This window comes from Capsicum annuum, chromosome 1 (genome assembly GCF_002878395.1).
Source record: "Capsicum annuum cultivar UCD-10X-F1 chromosome 1, UCD10Xv1.1, whole genome shotgun sequence".
Classification (NCBI taxonomy): Eukaryota; Viridiplantae; Streptophyta; class Magnoliopsida; order Solanales; family Solanaceae; genus Capsicum; species Capsicum annuum.
This window is the reverse complement of record NC_061111.1, coordinates 243,493,612-243,512,900: the sequence shown is the minus strand read 5'-3', so window position 1 is coordinate 243,512,900 and position 19,289 is coordinate 243,493,612. Positions and strand designations below refer to the sequence as shown.

At 34.0% G+C, this 19,289-nt stretch overlaps 2 protein-coding genes across 3 annotated transcripts; one reads left to right on the top strand and one right to left on the bottom strand.

The window, feature by feature from the left end:
- Positions 1-8,515: 8,515 nt before the first annotated feature.
- LOC107849501 (40S ribosomal protein S6) lies at positions 8,516-11,878 on the bottom strand. Its single transcript, XM_016694067.2, has 6 exons — positions 11,760-11,878; positions 11,617-11,681; positions 9,709-9,766; positions 9,508-9,616; positions 9,110-9,382; positions 8,516-9,006 (listed from the first exon to the last, which is right to left on the bottom strand). Exons 1-6 carry the CDS (start codon positions 11,763-11,765, stop codon positions 8,768-8,770), a joined length of 750 nt encoding a protein of 249 aa, XP_016549553.1. The 5' UTR covers positions 11,766-11,878; the 3' UTR covers positions 8,516-8,767.
- Positions 11,879-12,597: 719 nt separating this feature from the next.
- On the top strand, positions 12,598-18,616 carry LOC107849489 (protein YELLOW LEAF 1, choloroplastic). Of its 2 annotated transcripts, none has more exons than XM_016694055.2 (5): positions 12,598-12,825; positions 15,735-15,833; positions 16,650-16,813; positions 17,295-17,370; positions 18,172-18,616. In XM_016694055.2, the coding sequence occupies exons 2-5, from the start codon at positions 15,785-15,787 to the stop codon at positions 18,366-18,368; spliced, it is 486 nt and encodes a 161-aa protein (XP_016549541.1). In that variant the 5' UTR covers positions 12,598-12,825; positions 15,735-15,784; the 3' UTR covers positions 18,369-18,616. The 2 variants fall into 2 exon arrangements, with proteins under 2 accessions (XP_016549541.1, XP_016549545.1); XM_016694059.2 differs by lacking the exon at positions 12,598-12,825 and adding an exon at positions 12,877-13,003.
- Positions 18,617-19,289: the final 673 nt, after the last annotated feature.

Below are 19,289 nucleotides of genomic sequence, written 5' to 3'. Positions count from 1 at the left end.
GGGGTTCAATTCCCACCTCTGACGAATGAAGCAAACTATGTGGCCTTTAAGCAAGAGATTAGGGGTTCAATTCCCACCTCTGACGAATGAAGCAAACTATGTGGCCAGTTCCCTGCCGCTTAATGCGCTGACCAAAGGAATGGAGGATTAGTCTCACGACTATCGGCTCTGACCAAAGGAATGGAGGATTAATCTCACGACTATCGGCTGTGGGGATACCTTGGGAAATCAAAAAAAAAAAAGTATATATATACAATAATATTAGTTGTTCTCTTTTTGTTTTTTTACAGTATATTGAGAATTATAATATTAGTTGTTTTCTTTTTATTTTACACGTATATTAAGAAATTACAGATGTTCTTTTCGTTTATTTTTACTTATTCATTATATTAAAAATATATATACAATAATATAGTTTAAAAAAATTAATGAATCTTTTGTCCATTTTTTCGTTGCTATTAAATATTATCCATTATAAATATATTTTTTAAAGTATTAAATTTATTGCATTCAAGGGTGATATATTTCTTCCGTCCATCTTTACTTGTCTACTTTTTATTTTGGGATGTCCAATAATATTTGTTCAGTTTAGAAAATTAATGGATAATTTACTTATTTCTATCCATTTTACCCTTAGCATTAAATACGATTCATTATCTAATGCATTTTTTAAAACATTAAATTTAGAGAAAATACATAAATACCCCCCTAATGTTGGACCGTTTTTTCAAAAAGACACTTGAACTTTGTGAATGTCCTAATACCCCCTAAATAATTTTGAACCGATATTATTATGTCATTTTTTAACGAAACCAATTTCAAAAAGTAGGTGCTTTACACGCACTAATTAGATTTGACACGTCTTACTTAATAAAAAAATACATATTGTTATAAAACAATAAAGAACAAGAAGAAGAGTAGAGAGAATAGAGAGAGTGATTCTTATTTCTTCTCTTGAGGGATGATTTACAATGAAGGAAGCTCTTCTATTTATAGGGGATTTTGCCCCTAGTTTCACACTAAAAGACAAATACATCAAATCCTGATAGGTATCAAATAGATCCTGATAGACATTCACTATAATTGATATATATATCATAACACTTCCCCTTGAATATCTAACAATACGCATATAGGTTGCCTCATTAAAAATCTTACAAGGAAAATCCAGTGGGACAAAACCTCGTAAGGAAAAAAGAGTACAACACGTATTAACTCCCCCTAATAAGAACATCCTTGAATCTTTGCATTCCGATCTTGTGCATCATCTTCTTGAAAGTTGCCGTTGAAAGAAACTTGGTAAATAAATCAATCACATTATCACTTGAACGAATTTGTTGTATGTCAATATCACCATTCTTTTGGAGCTCATATGTATAGAAGAGTTTTGGTAAAATGTGTTTCGTTCTATTTCCTTTTATGAATCCACCTTTCAGTTATGCTATGCATGCTGCATTATATCTTCATATAAAATTGTGGGTACTTTTTCACATTTTAAGCCACATTTTTCTCAAATGAGATGTATTATGGACCTTAATCACACACACTCTCGGCTTGCTTCATGAATAGCTATAATTTCAGCGTGATTCGATGAAGTGGCTACGATAGACTGCTTTGTTGATCTCCAAGATGGCAGTACCCTCACATATGAATACATAACCTGTTTGAGACCGAGCTTTATGCGGGTCAGATAAGTACACAGCATCAGCATAACCAACAAAATCGAAACTGTAATTTTTAAAATAAAATAAGCCCATATCGGTAGTCCCCTTTAGATACCGTAATATATGTTTGATCTCATTCCAATGTCTCCTAGTAGGAGCAGAACTATACCTTGCTAGCAAATTTACTGAAAAGGCAATATCAGGCCTTGTAGTATTTGCAAGATACATTAGTGCATCAATTGCACTAAGATATGGTATTTCAGGATCAAGGAGTTCCTCATTCTTTTCTTGAGGTCGAAATGGATTCTTATTCACATCAAGTGATCGAACAACCATCGAAGTACTTAATGGATGTGCTCTATCTATATAGAATCGTTTCAACACCTTTTCTGTGTAGGCAGATTGATGGACAAAGAAACCATTTATCAAATGCTCAATTTGTAAACCAAGGCATAACTTTGTCTTTCCGAGATCTTTCATCTCAAATTCTTTCTTTAGGTAATCAATTGCCTTTTGAAGCTCTATTGGCGTTCCAATAAGGTTTATGTTATCAACATAGACAGCAAGTATAACAAACTCCGACGTTGTTTTCTTTATGAAAACACATAGGCAAATTTCATCATTCGTATAACCTTCTTTAGATAAATATTCACTAAGACGGTTATACCACATGCGTCTAGATTGCTTCAAACCATACAATGATCTTTGCAATCTAATGAAATACATTTTCCGAGGCTTTGAACTATATGCTTTCGACATTTTAAATCCTTCGAGAATTTTCATGTATATCTCATTATCAAGTGATCCATATAGATAGGTTGTTACCACATCCATCAAATGCATTTCAATTCTCTCATGGATAGTGAAACTAATAAGATAACGCAATGTTATTGTGTCCATAACTGGTGAATATATCTCATCATAATCGACACCAGGTCGTTGTGAAAATCCTTATGCAACAAGGCATGCTTTATGCCTTTGTATTTCATTTTTCTCATTTCTTTTTTGCACAAAGACCCATTTATAGCCAACAGGCTTAACACCATTAGGTGTTTGAGTTATAGGTCCAAAAACTTTACGTTTGACAAGTGAATTCAATTCAGATTGAATTGTTTCTTGCCATTTTGGCCAATCATTTCTTTGTCCACATTCTGTGACAGATTGAGGTTCAAGATCCTCTCTATCTTGCATGATTTTTGTTGCAACATTGTATGCAAAGATATGATCTACTACTATTTCAGATCGATTCAAATTAGTTTCAACATCACTTGAATTTATGGATAGTTCTCATTTTCTTGAGTCTCAGTCTCATTGATTCCTTCAGGAATATCAACATTGCTCAAATCTTGAACTTCCATATAAGGATCTTTCGTAGTGTCATCTTAACCATTTGTTTTTCTTTTTTTAGGATTTTGATCCTTAGAACCTAATGGTCTGTCACGCTTCAAGTGTGCTTTAGATTCATTGGTGATGACACTAGTGGATGGTCCTTTAGAGACATCAATTAGAATTAGGACATTCTCTGCAGGAATATGTGATTTGGTGATCCTTTTCAAATCAGTAAATGCGTCCGATATTTGATTTGCAATTTTCTACAGATAAATAATATTTTGTGTTTCTTACTCACAAATAGAAGCACGTGGATCAAGATGAGATAGTGATGGATTTTTCCACAAAATTTCTCTTTTGATGTCACTATCTTCTCCCCCTAATTTTGGAAAAACTATCTCATCAAATCGACAATCTGCAAATCGAGCAGTGAACATATCTCCCGTTAATATTTCAAGATAGCGAATAATGAAGAGTGATTCAAACCCAACATAAATTCCTAATCTTCTTGGGGGGGGCCATCTTGGTGTGGTTTGATGGTGTTATAGGTACATATACACTGCACCCAAAAATTCTCAAATGAGATATATTAGGTTTTTGACCCAAAACCAATTGTAATAGAAAAAATTTATGATAATTTGTCGGTCTAAGACGAACAAGTGTTGCAGCATGCAAAATTGCATGACCCCAAACAGAAGTGGGCAACTTAGTTTTCATAAGCAATGGTCTTGGTATCAACTGCAGACGTTTAATTAATGACTCAGTAAGGCCATTTTGAGTGTACAGGATGTTCCACTCTTATCCCAATCGATAAGAAATAGTCATTAAATGCTTGGGATAAAAATTCTGCAGCATTATCAAGGCGAATAGACTTAATTTGATTATCGAAAAATTGTGCCCGTAATCGTATTATTTGTGCCAAAATTTTGCAAATGCTAAGTTGCGAGATGACAAAAGGCACACATGAGACCATCTAGATGAAGCATCTATTAGGACCATAAAGTATCTAAATGACCCACTAGGTGGGTGAATGGGTCCACAAATATCCCCAGGTGAATGCGGGGGACTCATCCCAACTTTTGTTGGCGATGACCTCACAATCAGCTTGCCTTGATAACAAGCACTGCATGAAAATTCACCATTCGAAAGACCCTTCAAGTTCTTTAATGGATGCCCATTTGAATTTTCTATGATTCGTCTCATCATTATTGATCCTGGATGTCTCAGACGATCATGCTAAAATATGAAAATATTGGAATTAGTAACTTCCGATTTACTATAGAATGTGCCTTAATTGCATAAATCTTTGTCCAATACAAGCCAGAAGATAAAGCAGGAAACTTTTTAATAACACATGTCTGCCCAGAGACATTCTTGGTGATATCAAGATATTCAAGATTAATCTCATCAATTGTCTTGATATGATAACCATTTTCATGGATATCTTTAAAACTCATCAAGTTTCTCCGAGACTTAGGAGAAAACATGGCATTATTTATGATGAGTTTAGTTCCTTTGGAAAAGATTATAATAGCTTTTTCGAAGCCTTTAATCAAATTAGCACTATTAAAAATTGTAGTGACATTAATCTTGCGTATGTTTAGATGAGAGAAATATTTCTCGTCTTTGAATATCGTATGTGTAGTGCCAGAATCAATCAAACATATATTTTCACAATTTGACAGCTTGCTTTGAAAATTATTCATATCTTAGCCTTAGCCTTCAAATTTGAGACGGTAGACTGTCGTGCTGATAATGTGTTATAAAACAATAAAAAACAAGAAGAAGAGTAGTGAGAATAGAGAGTGATTCTTATTTCTTTGCTTGAGGGGTGACTTACAATGAAAGAAGCCCTTCTATTTATAGGGGGAATTTGACCCTAGTTTCACACTAAAAGACAAATACATCAAATCCTGATAGACATCAAATAGATCTTGATAGACATTCACTATAATTGATATATATCATACATATATTTTTTATTTTTAATTATTTTCTTTATATTTTTCCTCTTTCTTTTTTCTCTCTCTTACTTTTTGACTTTCTTTTTACCTTTGCACCAATAATTTCACTCCACTTATCCTTCTTCTCCACAACACATATCCATTCCCTTGCCATTACACAGCAATCAGACAATATATTGGTTCAAAATTTTTGTTAGCACAACAAAGTTGAGAAAACTCAATTTTTTGAAAATCCAATTTCTCAATATATTGATTCAGTACAAAGATTGGACTTTTTATGTTACTTGTCTCTTGTTTTTGTTGGTTTGGACTCTTATTTGTGATACTGTATACTTTCATCTCTATGTTTGTGAATTCAGTGCAAAGAATGAATATTTCTTGTTAGTCTTCTCTTGTGTTTGAGGAATTTTTTGTCTGATTTGTAATACCTACCAATAACTCTGAAATCTGTCTCTATGAATTCAACATCTTGGGTTTGCATTTTGATATGTAAACCCTTCATCGTCATTGTGATCATTGCAAATTCAGTGCATAAAAGAATTGATTTTTGATTCTTGATTCTCTTTATTTTGATTTTTCATGAATGTGATACCCTTTACCCAGCTATCTTAATCTTTCTTCTCTTGTTTTGAGTGAGTCCGTGTTCCGACTTCTGAGTGTGCTACTTCATTGCTTTGAAGAAAGAGGAAAGAAAATCGAGTGACGCTATTAATGGAGATTAATGGAGGAGAAGAAGAAGGAGGAGGAGGAAGAAGAAGAAATAAACGAAAAAGATGGAAACTAAAGAAAGAAAATAAAAATACAAAATTAAAAAAGTGGGTCCTTTTTATTACACGTGATACATTTTAATTTATTGGTTCAATTTTTTTTCAATTCACGCGCTACAGGTGCATGTCTACATGCAGAGTCAAATTTTTAGTCAAAATGGTGCATTTACAATGGTTTAGGTAAGATTCGTGGGGTAATAGGTCGAAAGTATAGTTTAGGTGTCTTTTTGAAAAAATCGGACAAGATCAGAGGGGTGGGGGTGGGGGGTCTTTATGTATATGGTAAAACCGTACCTATCATTTACTATTTCTTAATTTTTGTGCCAATGAAAAAATGGACAAGTAACGATGAACGGAGAAAGTAGTAAATTTATCTCTTTTGTCTATTGTTTCTTAAGATATGTATCAAGTCAATATTGAACAAGTAAAATGAATAGAGAGAGTAAAAAGATAACTTTACTAACTCATTCATGAAAAAAAATAAAATTGGAACTTTAAAAACAAGTGTTCATAGTTTATAGGGTCGTTCAGTAGAATGAATCAGAAAAAACAATGAATGCCTTAATTTTGTATATTACTAATACTTTATTTAATACACTTTTTCACCTAGGTATAAATAATATTTGTATTAGTTATACATTTTATTTGATTAAGTGTGTATAACTAATACATGAAAATCAGTGATATTATTAATCATCCAATAGATTCTAATGCACGCATTAGCATGATTAAAGATATGATTGCCTCAAAATCTTTCACATCCTTTCAGCATATTTGCGGAGGACACTATTATAAGCAAATACTATTTCTAGAGATTAGCAAAGCATTTATTTTTAATAAAAATCATACAGCATATAAAAAAAAATCTCAACATAACTAATAATAATATTATTAATATGTTATATTTTGCACTATTTGTATACACTATATCAAATAAATTATAATGACAATGTAAAAAAAATAATGAATTATCTCTTAATTCAGTAAGATTAACAACTATTTTTATTATAATTAATTATCTCTTGATTCAGTAAGATTAACAACTACTTTTAATAAAGTGAACCAAAATTTAACAGGCAGCTCAAGTACACAATGAATGACTTTTGGAACCTTCTTTTTTTGTCAACATTTGGCACCTAATGTTTATTAAAGTACTTGCTATAATGTAAGAGATTAAGACTAATCAAACTCACTTTTTCAATATTGGTGAACTAATTAACCTTTTAATATTGAAACCGGGTCAAACTATTTGCTTTCAATATATAAATAAATAAAAATAGACTTTCCTTAATAATTTAAAGTTTTATATAAAATAATCGCACATTTCAAATAGAGATTTTAAGTTTAAATTTCACAACACCTATTAAAGTTTTATCTCAATAATGCTCTAACACTTAATTTTGTCTGTTTTCTAGCTTCTATAGAAAATCAAATTGATTTTTTTTTCATCTTAATGATGCTTTTAGTCCAAATTATTTTAAAGATCATATTTTTTAGGTTTTTATTTTCTGATCAGGAAAGATATAGTTTTATTTGATTTAGTTGTTTGCTCTTAATTATACTGTGTTCCTTCATTTAGCAATTTTTCAACTTTCTTTTTGGATTAAGTTGATCTTTCTACTGATATGTTAATTATATAGTACCTTTAAATTTAAGTCATTCTCATTTGCAGTATGTGGTTAACTCACAATGCTGGCCGAGTTGTTTGAATAAGGGATCTCCCAAATGAGGCCGACACATCCTGCATGTTTTCTCGACCAAGCTCATTGTATGAAATTTTGTCTAGTATAATTTAGTTTTCTTACATTAGAACAAAATTAACGGTGTGTATCTAAAGAATAACAATTGCAGATTTTCCGGTAATAAAAAAAGATGAAAGTCAAAATAACTCATGAAATTTCTCCGTCTCCACATCTAGATATGAAAGAATTGGCACTTAAAGGACGTAACTAACGAAAGGTTCTCACCCTATCCCCGACATTGTTCTCCGACGATGTCCCTAGACATTGTCCCCTGGACAAAAGGTGGCCCTTGGGCCACTTGATTGATTGGAAAGAAGCAACCGTTCTCTTTCTTCTTCTGATCAGGACAGCTGGGTTGATTCGTTTCGTCCTTAAATTAAACGAAATTTACTGAGACCATAACTCGATTTAGGTTGCGCTACAGTTCGTGACCCTACCTTTTTCAAAAGACTTATCCTTCGTAATTAGGTTGTTCTCCAAACCTTGTTTGTTACTGGGATCCTTATCTTCCTAACCAATCGGCCAATCAGTGGCGAAACTAGAATTTTCACCAAGGAGGTTCACAGGTGAACATACGAACTAACCGAAGAAAGTTCAATATCTATTATATATACATAAAAAATAATTTTAACCATGTATATATAGTATAATTTTCCATCTAAGGGGATTCGGATGAATCCCCTATCCTACATGTAGCTCCGCCCCTACGGCCAATCACGCTATCCTTACCTTTCAACCAACCCCAAGGAAAGCAAGTCCCATCAATTGAGCTGTTGCATCTCCCGCAACGCAAGCACCATTGTTCAACACCACCCGAAAAGCAAAAGATTCATCAGTCCATCTAATTAACCATTGAATTGATTAGTGCACCATTTTTCTTCATTCAAGATATCAGGTGCCTTTTTGCCCTAATGTAATTCACATATAGCACAAAGTAACAATTTCTAATCCTACCCCAAAATAATGTTACTTGCTCCCCTAGATTCTGATGGTGAAGAAATAAATGTCACGCCCTTTTAACGCCATCGGCATAATGAAGCTTAGAAGACTGTCAAAAATAGATTAATGTCATACAAGTAACCGAAAAGAACTGATCAATGTCAAGAAAAACAAATAACAGTGCTAGATTGATGTGTAAGGATGGACCAAAAAGACAAAGTAACCAAAAATCTGGAACCTAAAAGTAGTTGTATGTGGCCACAATCAGACCAATGTAACACTAGAAATCACAAAAGCTGTAACAATAGAGACAAAAAACGCAGCTCATTCTCTTATACCCCTCTCGATAAGATCCACTGAACTTAAGCGGCAATAGATGGCTTAGACGCTGCAGAGAGTCTAGACCGCTTCTTAGCCAAACTCTCGCTACGCCTCTCTCTTTGCTCCTTCAACCTACTAGCAAGAAGTTTCTGATAATCAGCTGCCTCGGATTTAGCCTTAGCAATTCTCTTCTTCTTGTCAGCGATTCTCGCTCTCTTTCTTTGCAAAGTCAAGGGTGTCACTAACCTCTGAATCTTAGGAGCCTTGCTCGCATTTTTACCTGTCCCGACAGAACATCACAACACTTAGCTAGTCCAAGATTTCCTAAACTTGAATCAAATGGAAAATCTAATGATATAGTAGTTAGAAGAGTAATAACTAACCAGTCTTGGTAGTGAAATTTCTGCGGTAAGTGTTGACATACTTCCTGACATCGTCTTCCTTGGAAAGATTGAAGAGCTTTCTAATCTTAGAAGCCCTTTTGGGTCCTCTCATCCTTGGCTTTTCAGTGTCGGTCAGTCCAGGCAGATCATTATCACCCTTTTTCACAATAACGAGGTTCAAAACAGAAAGATCAGGGCTGACAATGCATCCACGGACAGACTTCCTTCTGCGCTCTCCATTTCTCCTACCATAACCCCTGAAGCAAGGAGTACCTGTTTCATGTGTAAATGTTTAGAGATACATAATACAACAGCTATTCATATCATAAAGATCTTAAAATAACAGATTTTGATGAAAAGAACAATTTAGGTGCCCATCAAACTCATTTTAAACATACCTCTGTGGAGCAAAAGACGTACACGGCCGGGAGTTAACACTCCCTGCTTCATTGGGAAACCTTGCTTGTCACATCCTCCCATTATCTTGAAAACGTAGCCCTTGAACTCCTGTTGATTAAACACAAAAAATTTGAAAAGGAGTTGATCGAATAGTGGGATTTCCCATCAAAAGCCACAGAATAAAGAGAACAGAAACCTACCTCACCCAAAGCATCTCCACTAACCTCTTGGGAGATCCTTTTGTCGAAGAAAGCTCGGCTGCATTTCAATAATTCAGCTTAGAAAATGCTATTTCATAGTATCTTATGAATACACCAATGTTGGTAAACTATACTGGACATGCTTGTTCACTTAAAAAACATAACTGCTTCCATCACTTGATAGCTATCAATCTAAGTAAAACAATTATAACTGTTACAACTACGATTATACTAAGGGTCAATCACAAATTAACTATGGATGGCTATGAATCCTCTACATATTCGTTCAACTCTATCTAGTGTAATGTCATTACAATACTCAATAACTGTCTTAAAAGACATTCTTATGAGGATCTTAAAAGACAGATTTCTCTAAATCACACACTCCTCCCTCCAGTTTAACTATACGCTCCCCACCAGCATCCAAAAGCAAATGGAGATCTCATTAATCACACTAAATAGGAATAACATTTTCCTGACATTGCAGACAATAGTAATAAGCAAAAGCCAATTAATATTTGTAAAATGATTTTACTTTCATTTTAACTTATTTTTTTTATTGCAAGATGATAATTTATCTGTATCTCATAAAATTAATTGAACGCAAATTATCTTGATTTCATAGAATTAGTCGAGGTTTTTAGACCCACACTCAAGGTTCTAAAAAAAAGTTACTCACTCCATCCCATAGTATGTGACACCCTCTAAGTGCTCTTTTTGACTTGGGCACATCCTTTAATAAACCACTCACCAATCAATGTACTTAGACTCAAGGTTCTAAAAAAAAGTTACTCAATCCATCCCATAGTATGTGACACCCTCTAAGTGCTCTTTTTGACTTGGGCACATCCTTTAATAAACCACTCACCAATCAATGTACTTAGTTGGGGTCGATCATCTACATAAACTACAAACATTCAACTCAATTTATGCCCATTGCATTTCAATGGTTTAAAATACTATCCATTACAATCTTACACATACTAATATTTTCGTTACCAAGGTAACCAAACCCATTCAAAAAAAAATCAAACATTAGTTTTCTGTGGATACGTACATATATAAATTTTGAATGAATCGCTCATGATCCATGCTTTCATGTCCTAAGGTTTTGATTTTCAAGAACTGCATTATCTTTTACATTTTAATTTTTCAAAACCCCTGAGTGAAAACCTTGAACCCGCAACTGCTTACACAAACATACAATCACAACAAATTCTGAATTTACAAACATTCAGCTCAATTTAGGTACGTTACATTCCAACAGTAAAAAAAAAAAAAAAAAACTTTTAAGATCTTACAGTTACACAAACATGTATGTTATCAAGGATCTCACATACGTCAAGTGTAGTGATACTGCTACCGTGAAAAAAATGTGCTACAATCACAACAAAGCAATTACAGTAATCCTGGTACTATACAAAAAAATATGCTACAATCACAACACGTCAATTATAGTAATCCTGCTACTATAAAAAAATGCTACAATCACAACACGTCAATTATAGCAATCCTGCTACTATAAAAAAATATATACATGCTACAGTCACAATGAACTTTGAACATACAAACATTCAGCTCAATGTAGACCCATTATTTTAATTAACCTTTAAGATATACCGCTACTCAAACATTTTCAGCATCAAGGATCTTGCTACTATAAAAAACTATATATATATACACACACACACACTCTACTATTGAGTAATGAACATACAAATCACAACAAATTCTGATAAATTCTATCTCTACAAGCAAATAAACGAAATTGAAAAAAAAAAAAAATATACATGCTACACATGCTCAATTCAGTACCAACATAAAATCGCAACGAATTCCGATAAATTATATCTCTATAACTAAATAAAATACACAAAATTGGAAAATAAAATAATTATATTGTCTTACAGTTTCTGATCATCGTCAATTTCCAGCTTTTTCTGGCATCCAGTTGTCGGATTAGCAATGTTGAACTGCAAAAAAAAAAAAAAAAATTACTGAAATACACACAGTGGACGTGAAAATATGTGATTATTGAGTGAATAATGAACCTTCATTTTCGGTTGGAGGCCGAGAAAACGATGAAGTTAAACTTGCTATTCTATTTGCGATTAGGGTTTTTTGTGTGTGTGAACGTTTTTGGTTTATATATGAGGTGGTTGAAATTGGGCTTGGGCCATGAGTATTGGGCCTTCACTAATGGGCCTATTTATATTAGCCAAGTTACGTAACCATGCTATCGTTTAAAAAAAAAAATTACATAACCCCCACAAACTTAAAGTTATTAATATGTAAAATTTCTTATCTTTTAAATAATTACAAAATAAATTATTTTTTATATTTTGTTCTTGATAATATAGATAGAAAAAAGTATGAATATATCCTGAACTTTTATAAATGAGACAGATATATCCTTCGTCAAATTTTAGGTATAAATATATCCTTATCGTTAATAAAAAGATACATATATAACTTCTCACTAACTGCGAGATACGTGTCATAATCTTGTTTATTTGTCTTTTTTCAATTTAATTTATTCCAACATTGCTCCAAAATAATTCTAATGTATTCCAACACTGCCCAAAATAATTATTTGAATCGATTTGAGAGTTAAATTAGAATTATTTTAGGATAGTGTTGGGATAAATTAAATTAAAAAAGATAAATAAACAAGATTGTGACACTTGTACGACCGTTAGTGAAAAGGGTATATATATATTTTTTTCATTAATGGTAAAAGTATATTTGTAGTATGATGAAAGTTCAGTTGTAAATATATATCTTTTCATTAACGATAAATGTATATTTATAATATAACAAAAAATATATTTATATTATTTATTAAAGTTCAGTGATATATATATATACCTTCTTATTAACGGCAAGAGTAAATTTATAATTAAAATACAATGAAGAGTATATGTATCATTTATTAAACTTGATACGTACCTAAAGAGTTATTAATAGGCAGCATTTTTTACCTTTTAAATAATTATTTAAAATTTGATTTTTATATTTTGCTCTTGATAATTCCATCATCTCCATTACTGCAACCTCCATCAATCACCGACTATCAACTCCTTTCGATTTTAATTTTTTTCCAGTTATTTTCGAAAGGTAAGTAAATTGTTTAAATAGATTTTAAGTAACTATTTCTGATATTAATTTAGCAATATAGATTATTCTTTTTATCTGCTTTAATTTTTGTGGTGTTAATTTTTTTTTGTTTTTTTATGGCTAACGAAGATTCACCTTCATTCAGTTTGGGTATTTTTTCAAATTGAAAATAATAAAGGTATTTCTGCTATTGATGAAGTTGTGGGTTTTACTTCGGATATTTTTGATTGTATATTTAAAGATTTTTGTGAAAATAGATCAAAGCATCGCAATGATATGAAAAAAAGGAAAAAAAATTCTATAGTAGTAGTAGTAGGGAAGAGTGTTTGGTTTGTGTCTGTTACTGTAGTTTCTTGTAGTCTCTTGTTCGTGGTATTTTGGTGATGTCCATGACTTTTGTATAGCTAGTTTATAGTATTATCTTGTGGGTGTCCTATTTCTTTTATTAGTTAGCGGTACGATATCCTTTTTGTTGTTTGCTTTTGTGTTTTTTTTTTGTTTGTTATAGTGTTAGTTGCCCTGAGCCGGGGGTCTATATGAGGTAGGGATATGGACTGCATACACTTTAACCCCCACCTTCCGACCCCAATTTGTGGGAGTATACTGGGTATGTTGTTGTTGTTGTTGTCTATCGTAGATGATTGAGTTTTTTCTTGACATACTATGGGGTGGAACCCTAGGGATATTTTAGTAAACGAACTTCATCGCTAAATTGCTCGTAGCTTATTGAATTTTTATTGATTAGCAACAGATTTTGCAGTTTAGCTACAGAATTTTTGCATCGCTAATTCCTATTTTTAGTAGTGGTAGACTTTGTGTTAATAGGTGTTTTAGCTGGTATGTATTTGGTACATTCAATTTTAACATATATTTACTACATTTTGAAGAATCTGCTGTAAGTACACCCCCATGTAAGACCTTTACACATGAGTATGTCAAGGCAGATGAAAAGTAACGTAACTGAAGCTTAAACAACGTAACTGAAGCTTAAACTAGAGGCATTTGTCTAGCAACGGCGGAGACACCCTCCAGAAAATGGCGTCATCTAACACACCATCACAGAACATTTTTCTTATATGTGTGTGTAAATATATTTTTTATAAAAATATCATGTATACATAAGTAAATCTGTCGTTGCTTGAAGTTAATGCAAAGTAAATATCAGTTTGAATTAGGAAGTATAATCTTAGACCTAAGCTTACTTACAAACTGAATTATAGACACAGCTTGCAAAAAATCCCAGGTAAGGTGCTAATGTCTAGATTAGTTAGCATAGTGCACTCTATGCTCCCATTATAGTATTACCTTGTGGGTGTCTTGTTTTCTTTATTATCTAGCGGTGTGTTATCCCATTTTTGTTATGTGCTTTTATGTTTTTTGTTTGTTTGTTTGTTATACTGTTATCTGTCCTGAGTCAGGGGTCTATTGGAAACAACCTCTCTACATCATCTAAGGTAGTGGTATGGACTGCATACACTTTACCCTCCCCAGACCCCACTTTTTGGGAATACATTGGATATGTTGTTGTAGTACACACTATGCTCCAATAGGAACCATTATGAGCCTCGTCTTGAGAAGGTATACTTGGGTGGTTTCATTTAGTTATGCTACAGAACACATATGACCTCTGATCTAAGATATGGTTGTATTTACAGTTCTATAAGATTGTACATAATACTTGCAATTAAGTTTGTTATTTTGATTTGACTTTACTAGTCATGTCTTTGAAGATAAATAATCTTAGAATGCATAACTATTTCTTCCACTGTTGGAGGCTAGGAGCTCTGGATAGTCGTGTGTCTCAATGGAGTGCACATATCTCCTTGAGATTAATCCTTTGATGAATAAGGGATCGTCTGTCTCAGGCTTTAAATTAGAATCTGATTTGTCTTCATACAAAGTTTAGAATTTAGGATCAATGGTGGTGGTTTGCTAATTTTCCCATAATATGCATCTAATCTTGCCTTGTCTACGTTTTCTTAGTTCCCAAGTAGAACTTTCTATTGTCTTATTAAGAGAGCATAATGGATTGAGAAAGGAAAACGTGAGAAAATGTGGTTTGCTTTGGGCAGTTGAGACGGAGTTGGCCCTCTAAGTTCATTCTCTAATGTAGTGGTATTTTTATTCCCTTTGGTGACATGGAGCAATTACAGCTTACTGAGGACATGATCCTAGATAGGAAGGTATGGAGAACCTGAATTAGGTTAGAGGGCTAGTTTGTGTGAGTGAGTCGTAGCTGGGAGATAGGATTGCTTTGGTATAGCCATGCTAGCAGTCATAGGGCTATGCACGTAGGTTGGGGTTTCTTGGTGTGTGCTTTCGGTTAGATAGTGTATAGTACTACTCTGTGGCTGTCTGATTTTTGTTATTTCATCTTGTTTCATGTTTTATTACGGCTTTGTTACTATCTTTTTGTTCTGAGCTGGGGGTCTATCGGAAACAACCTCTCTACTTCTTCGGAGGTAGTGGTATGGACTGCATATTCTTTACCCTCCCCAGGCCCCTCTATGTGGAAATACACTGGGTATATTGTTGTTGTTTTATTACATTTGGAAAGAAAATGTGGAAATTGGTAATGAAGAAATATAGTTGCTTCACCGATCATTCACTGGACTTTTTATGGAATAGCAGTTATACCTAAAAAATATTGACTGATTTTCTGTATATGTACAAGCTTCACTGATTATCACACACTCATGACCTCAAATAATTGAATGGAGTCATAGTCTGATAGTGGACGCCACCTTCCTTCCATTGGTAGTAACACTTATAATCTTACAGTGTGCCAAAGGCAAGAACGGTTTTCCATTTCCATGACAAAGACATTTAGTTCATGGTACTGCCTTGCATGTGCAACTATTATCCTGTATGAATTGCATATTGAGTTTATTCTTCCTTTTGGATTTCAGGATTCTAGTAGGAGGGCAATCTCAGTGAGACTCAGAATTCGTGCAAAGTGATGTCGTTAACTGCCAGTACCACCATGAGTGTAGCTACTTTGCCCACAGGTATGTGGACGTATCTTCGTGACCGGTTCTTTTTTTAATTGTTGGTACCTCTGCATCTCTTCTGAGGGGATGTCAGGATTACTTTTGGCCATGTTGGTGAAAATGATCATATCGTTGATCCTGTTTAATGTTAATAGATCAGCATCTCTTGCTTTTAGCTCATTGAGAAGCTTTTACCACATAAGATGTAAGAATATCTGAATGATGATTATCTTTTTAGTGCTACAAGGGTTAAGATAGTCACATTAAGGAATGATCCTCTTGTAATATTGTAGTTGCTTTCTGCTTATATTATTAGACTGTTCAGCTTTCTTGTTGTCTCTATATGAAAATATCAATTTGGCACTCACCATTCACAGCCAAATTTATAATACTCACAACAGCAACAATTACACTGCTTAATCTCAAGCAATTTGGGTTAGGACATATGAATCCTCATCATTAGCCATATCGCGTCATTAGGCTCATGTCAAATATATAACGCCTTCGTACTGAAAACCAGTAGAAGTGAAAATTTGTTTATGATCTATCATCTAGCTTGCTTGAATTTGGTTATTTTAACTCAATAGATTTAAAATACTGAAAAAAGGTCTCTTTGATTTTCTAGTTAACTTGATCTGTGGTGTTTAGGTAATCTTATTGAATATTTACATTTTTTTTGATAATCTAGAGCGTTTACATTTAAGTTGTGACAAGAGTGATATCAAGACTTTTGATAATTGAAATCCAATGTTGGCAAACTCCTTGTGAAAATCTGCTGCTCATCCTTTAAGTCATGTTATCTAAGTCGTTAATTATTGAATTTTGTCGTCACAGTTAGAGCAAGGGATCAATGCCGGAAGCACTTCAAGCCAATAGTATCAGTTCCAGCTGGCCTCCATCCGCTTGGCATGCAGTCACAACAACTCATTAACAATTCAAGACGCTTGAGATGTCCTGTTCAAGAAAAGCGTGCTTCAATAATATGTGCTGCTGCTCTGGTATCAGTCTCTTTAGTACTTGTTTTTGTATAATTGCTCCTAGTGTCTTGTTTACCTGTTTACATGCCTCAGCAATTTTATCAATTGTACTTGTCATAACTTCTATAGTAATTTTGTATTACTTTTGCTGTAAGAAGCTTTGGAGCTTCAGAATGCTACTGTTAGTAGCTGTTTATGCCATAAGTTATCACATTAGACCCTGTCTTTGTATATGTAGTTCCACGTTCCAAGCAGGTTCTACAGTCTGCATATTGAAAATCAACTGCATTTACTTGACAGTGGTAATATAATGCATTTTAAGTTGCAAGCAAGACAATACAAAATTGGAACTGCATAAATGATTACTAATATGTTCATTGATGTTCTTGATGCTGTTGCTACTGCTACTACCTGCGTCCGGCATTTGGTTTTCCATTTCCTGCATCATTCAGGTAAACTAATATGCATTTCTGTTTGACCTTTTGTTCTTGAATCAATGCAGAACGCGAGATGTGCTGAAGGCCAGACACAGACGGTTACACGAGAATCATCAACCATTACAGTTGCACCAGTTCAAGGTAATCTTTTCATGCTATTAATAGCAACTGGTAGACCAAATAATGGGAAAAAAAACAATTTCTATTTTGCAACTAAGTTGTTTTCACTGCTACACGTATGGTTAGTAGATAGCAGGATGTGGTCTTGATATACGTCCATGCTATAGTTGTAGTGTTGCTCCTGTGGTTTCTTGTCCTTTGATTTCTGTTACGTGTATTTCAATTATCATATTATTTTGTTGTAGATACTGTCCTGTTACTATCTGTGATTTCTTGTACTTCTGTTACTTCTGTTTTGGACCATCCCTTCAGTCGATGGTCTATTAGAAATCTCCTCTTTACCCCCGAGGTAGTGGTAAGGTATGTGTACACTCTACCTTCCCCATTCCCCACATTGTTGGATTATACTGAGTATGTTGTTGTGTTGTTGTCCTTCTGGTTAGTAGCGTCTGCACTCCGTCCTGCCACTGTAAAAAGATCATAGAATCAGTTTAGTCTACTTAACAAATATTTTTTCAGTAAGGGTTATCAACAAAAAAGTAACAGCTACTTTTGCACTTTATAAAGATTCAGTGTAAAGTATCATTAGACTGGAAACAGCCCCTTGCAGAAATGTAAGGTGAGGCTGCGTAGAATAGACCCTGTGGTTGGGCCCTTTCCCGGACCCTGTGCGTAGTGGGAGCTTAGTGCACCGGGCTGCCTTGTGGTCAGGCCCTTCCCCGGACCCTACGCATAGCGGCAGCTTAGTGCACCGGACTGCCTCTTTTGCCTTATTTTTGTGAAGTGTCATTAGAATGCTGAGATGTCCGTTCTAAAATGCAGGAAAGGAGAAATCTCCTGAACTAGATGATGGTGGGACTGGGTTTCCCCCTCGCGATGATGATGGAGGCGGAGGTGGAGGTGGTGGTGGTGGAGGGCATTGGAAAGGCGGGTTCTTCTTTTTCGGGTTTCTTGCTTTCCTAGGCTTGTTGAAGGACCAGGAGGAGGAAGGACCCTACCGGGATCAACGGAGAAGATGAAGAAAACCAGAATACTCATCAACATAGAAATCAAAATATTTTTGTTAGTCCGGGATTTGTAACTGGTTTCTACCGTCATCAATCTCCAGTCATGGCCTCGAGCAACCTATAGTGGGACGATAATCTCTGATTGATTATGTACTTGAGTGTAGCATTACTTATAGCTCAATATGTATCACAAGAAAATAATGTTGTGGACTTGTATGGTTGATTAAGTTGCTATCTAATTACATAATTATTTATTGCTACAGAGTTTTTCACATATCCAGGTTAGACAGGGTTCAGATCTCACTTCTTCCCATCTCTTTTATGTAAAAGATGATGTTCAGGAATTTCAATTTCTACAAGTAGAACTCCAAGATAAGAGTCTAAAAGTGGTTCTTCATGAATTTAACTCAAGTTTCTTCACCTTCGACTTGTGTTTCAAGTAGAGTATCCACCAAATAATCACATCACAAAAAAGATTTTAAGAAAAAAAATATTTTTTGCAAATAATTAGGGTGCTTAGAATGTATATTTAGTTAAGAAAACCTTGAGTTTGTTGAATTTCACAAGTGAGGTCTCCCGAGGTTTGGAAGGAGGGTTAAGCGTACAAAGAATTATAAGAAAAATATTTAAATTTCAATAAAAATGAAAAAGTAAGGGAATTTCTTTCTTAGCCTTTTCTTTTTAACACCTACATTTTCTTATTCAAACTCTACAAGAAAATGTTTTTTCTTAAGTTGAGGTTTATCGGAAACAATATTTTTATCCCATGAAAGTAGAGGAGAAACAATATCTTTACCCCATGAAAGTAGAGGGCAAGATCTGTTCCACCCTCTCTGAACCCCACTTGTAGAATCACAATGAGTATCAAATTATACTATCATTGCTTTTTTGTTATGTTCTTTATCAACTCTTCTGAACGCAATTCATACTCAA

Excerpts from the sequence above, each read along its gene's own strand:
- LOC107849489 (XM_016694055.2), top strand. The coding sequence starts at position 15,785 with ATGTCGTTAACTGCCAGTACCACCATGAGTGTAGCTACTTTGCCCACA. Across the intron at positions 16,814-17,294 it reads TAATATGTGCTGCTGCTCTG|AACGCGAGATGTGCTGAAGG; the intron begins GTATCAGTCTCT and ends GAATCAATGCAG. Across the intron at positions 17,371-18,171 it reads TACAGTTGCACCAGTTCAAG|GAAAGGAGAAATCTCCTGAA; the intron begins GTAATCTTTTCA and ends TCTAAAATGCAG.
- LOC107849501 (XM_016694067.2), bottom strand. Across the intron at positions 9,617-9,708 it reads GTGGAGATGCTTTGGGTGAG|GAGTTCAAGGGCTACGTTTT; the intron begins GTAGGTTTCTGT and ends TTTAATCAACAG. Across the intron at positions 9,007-9,109 it reads AAATTTCACTACCAAGACTG|GTAAAAATGCGAGCAAGGCT; the intron begins GTTAGTTATTAC and ends CTGTCGGGACAG.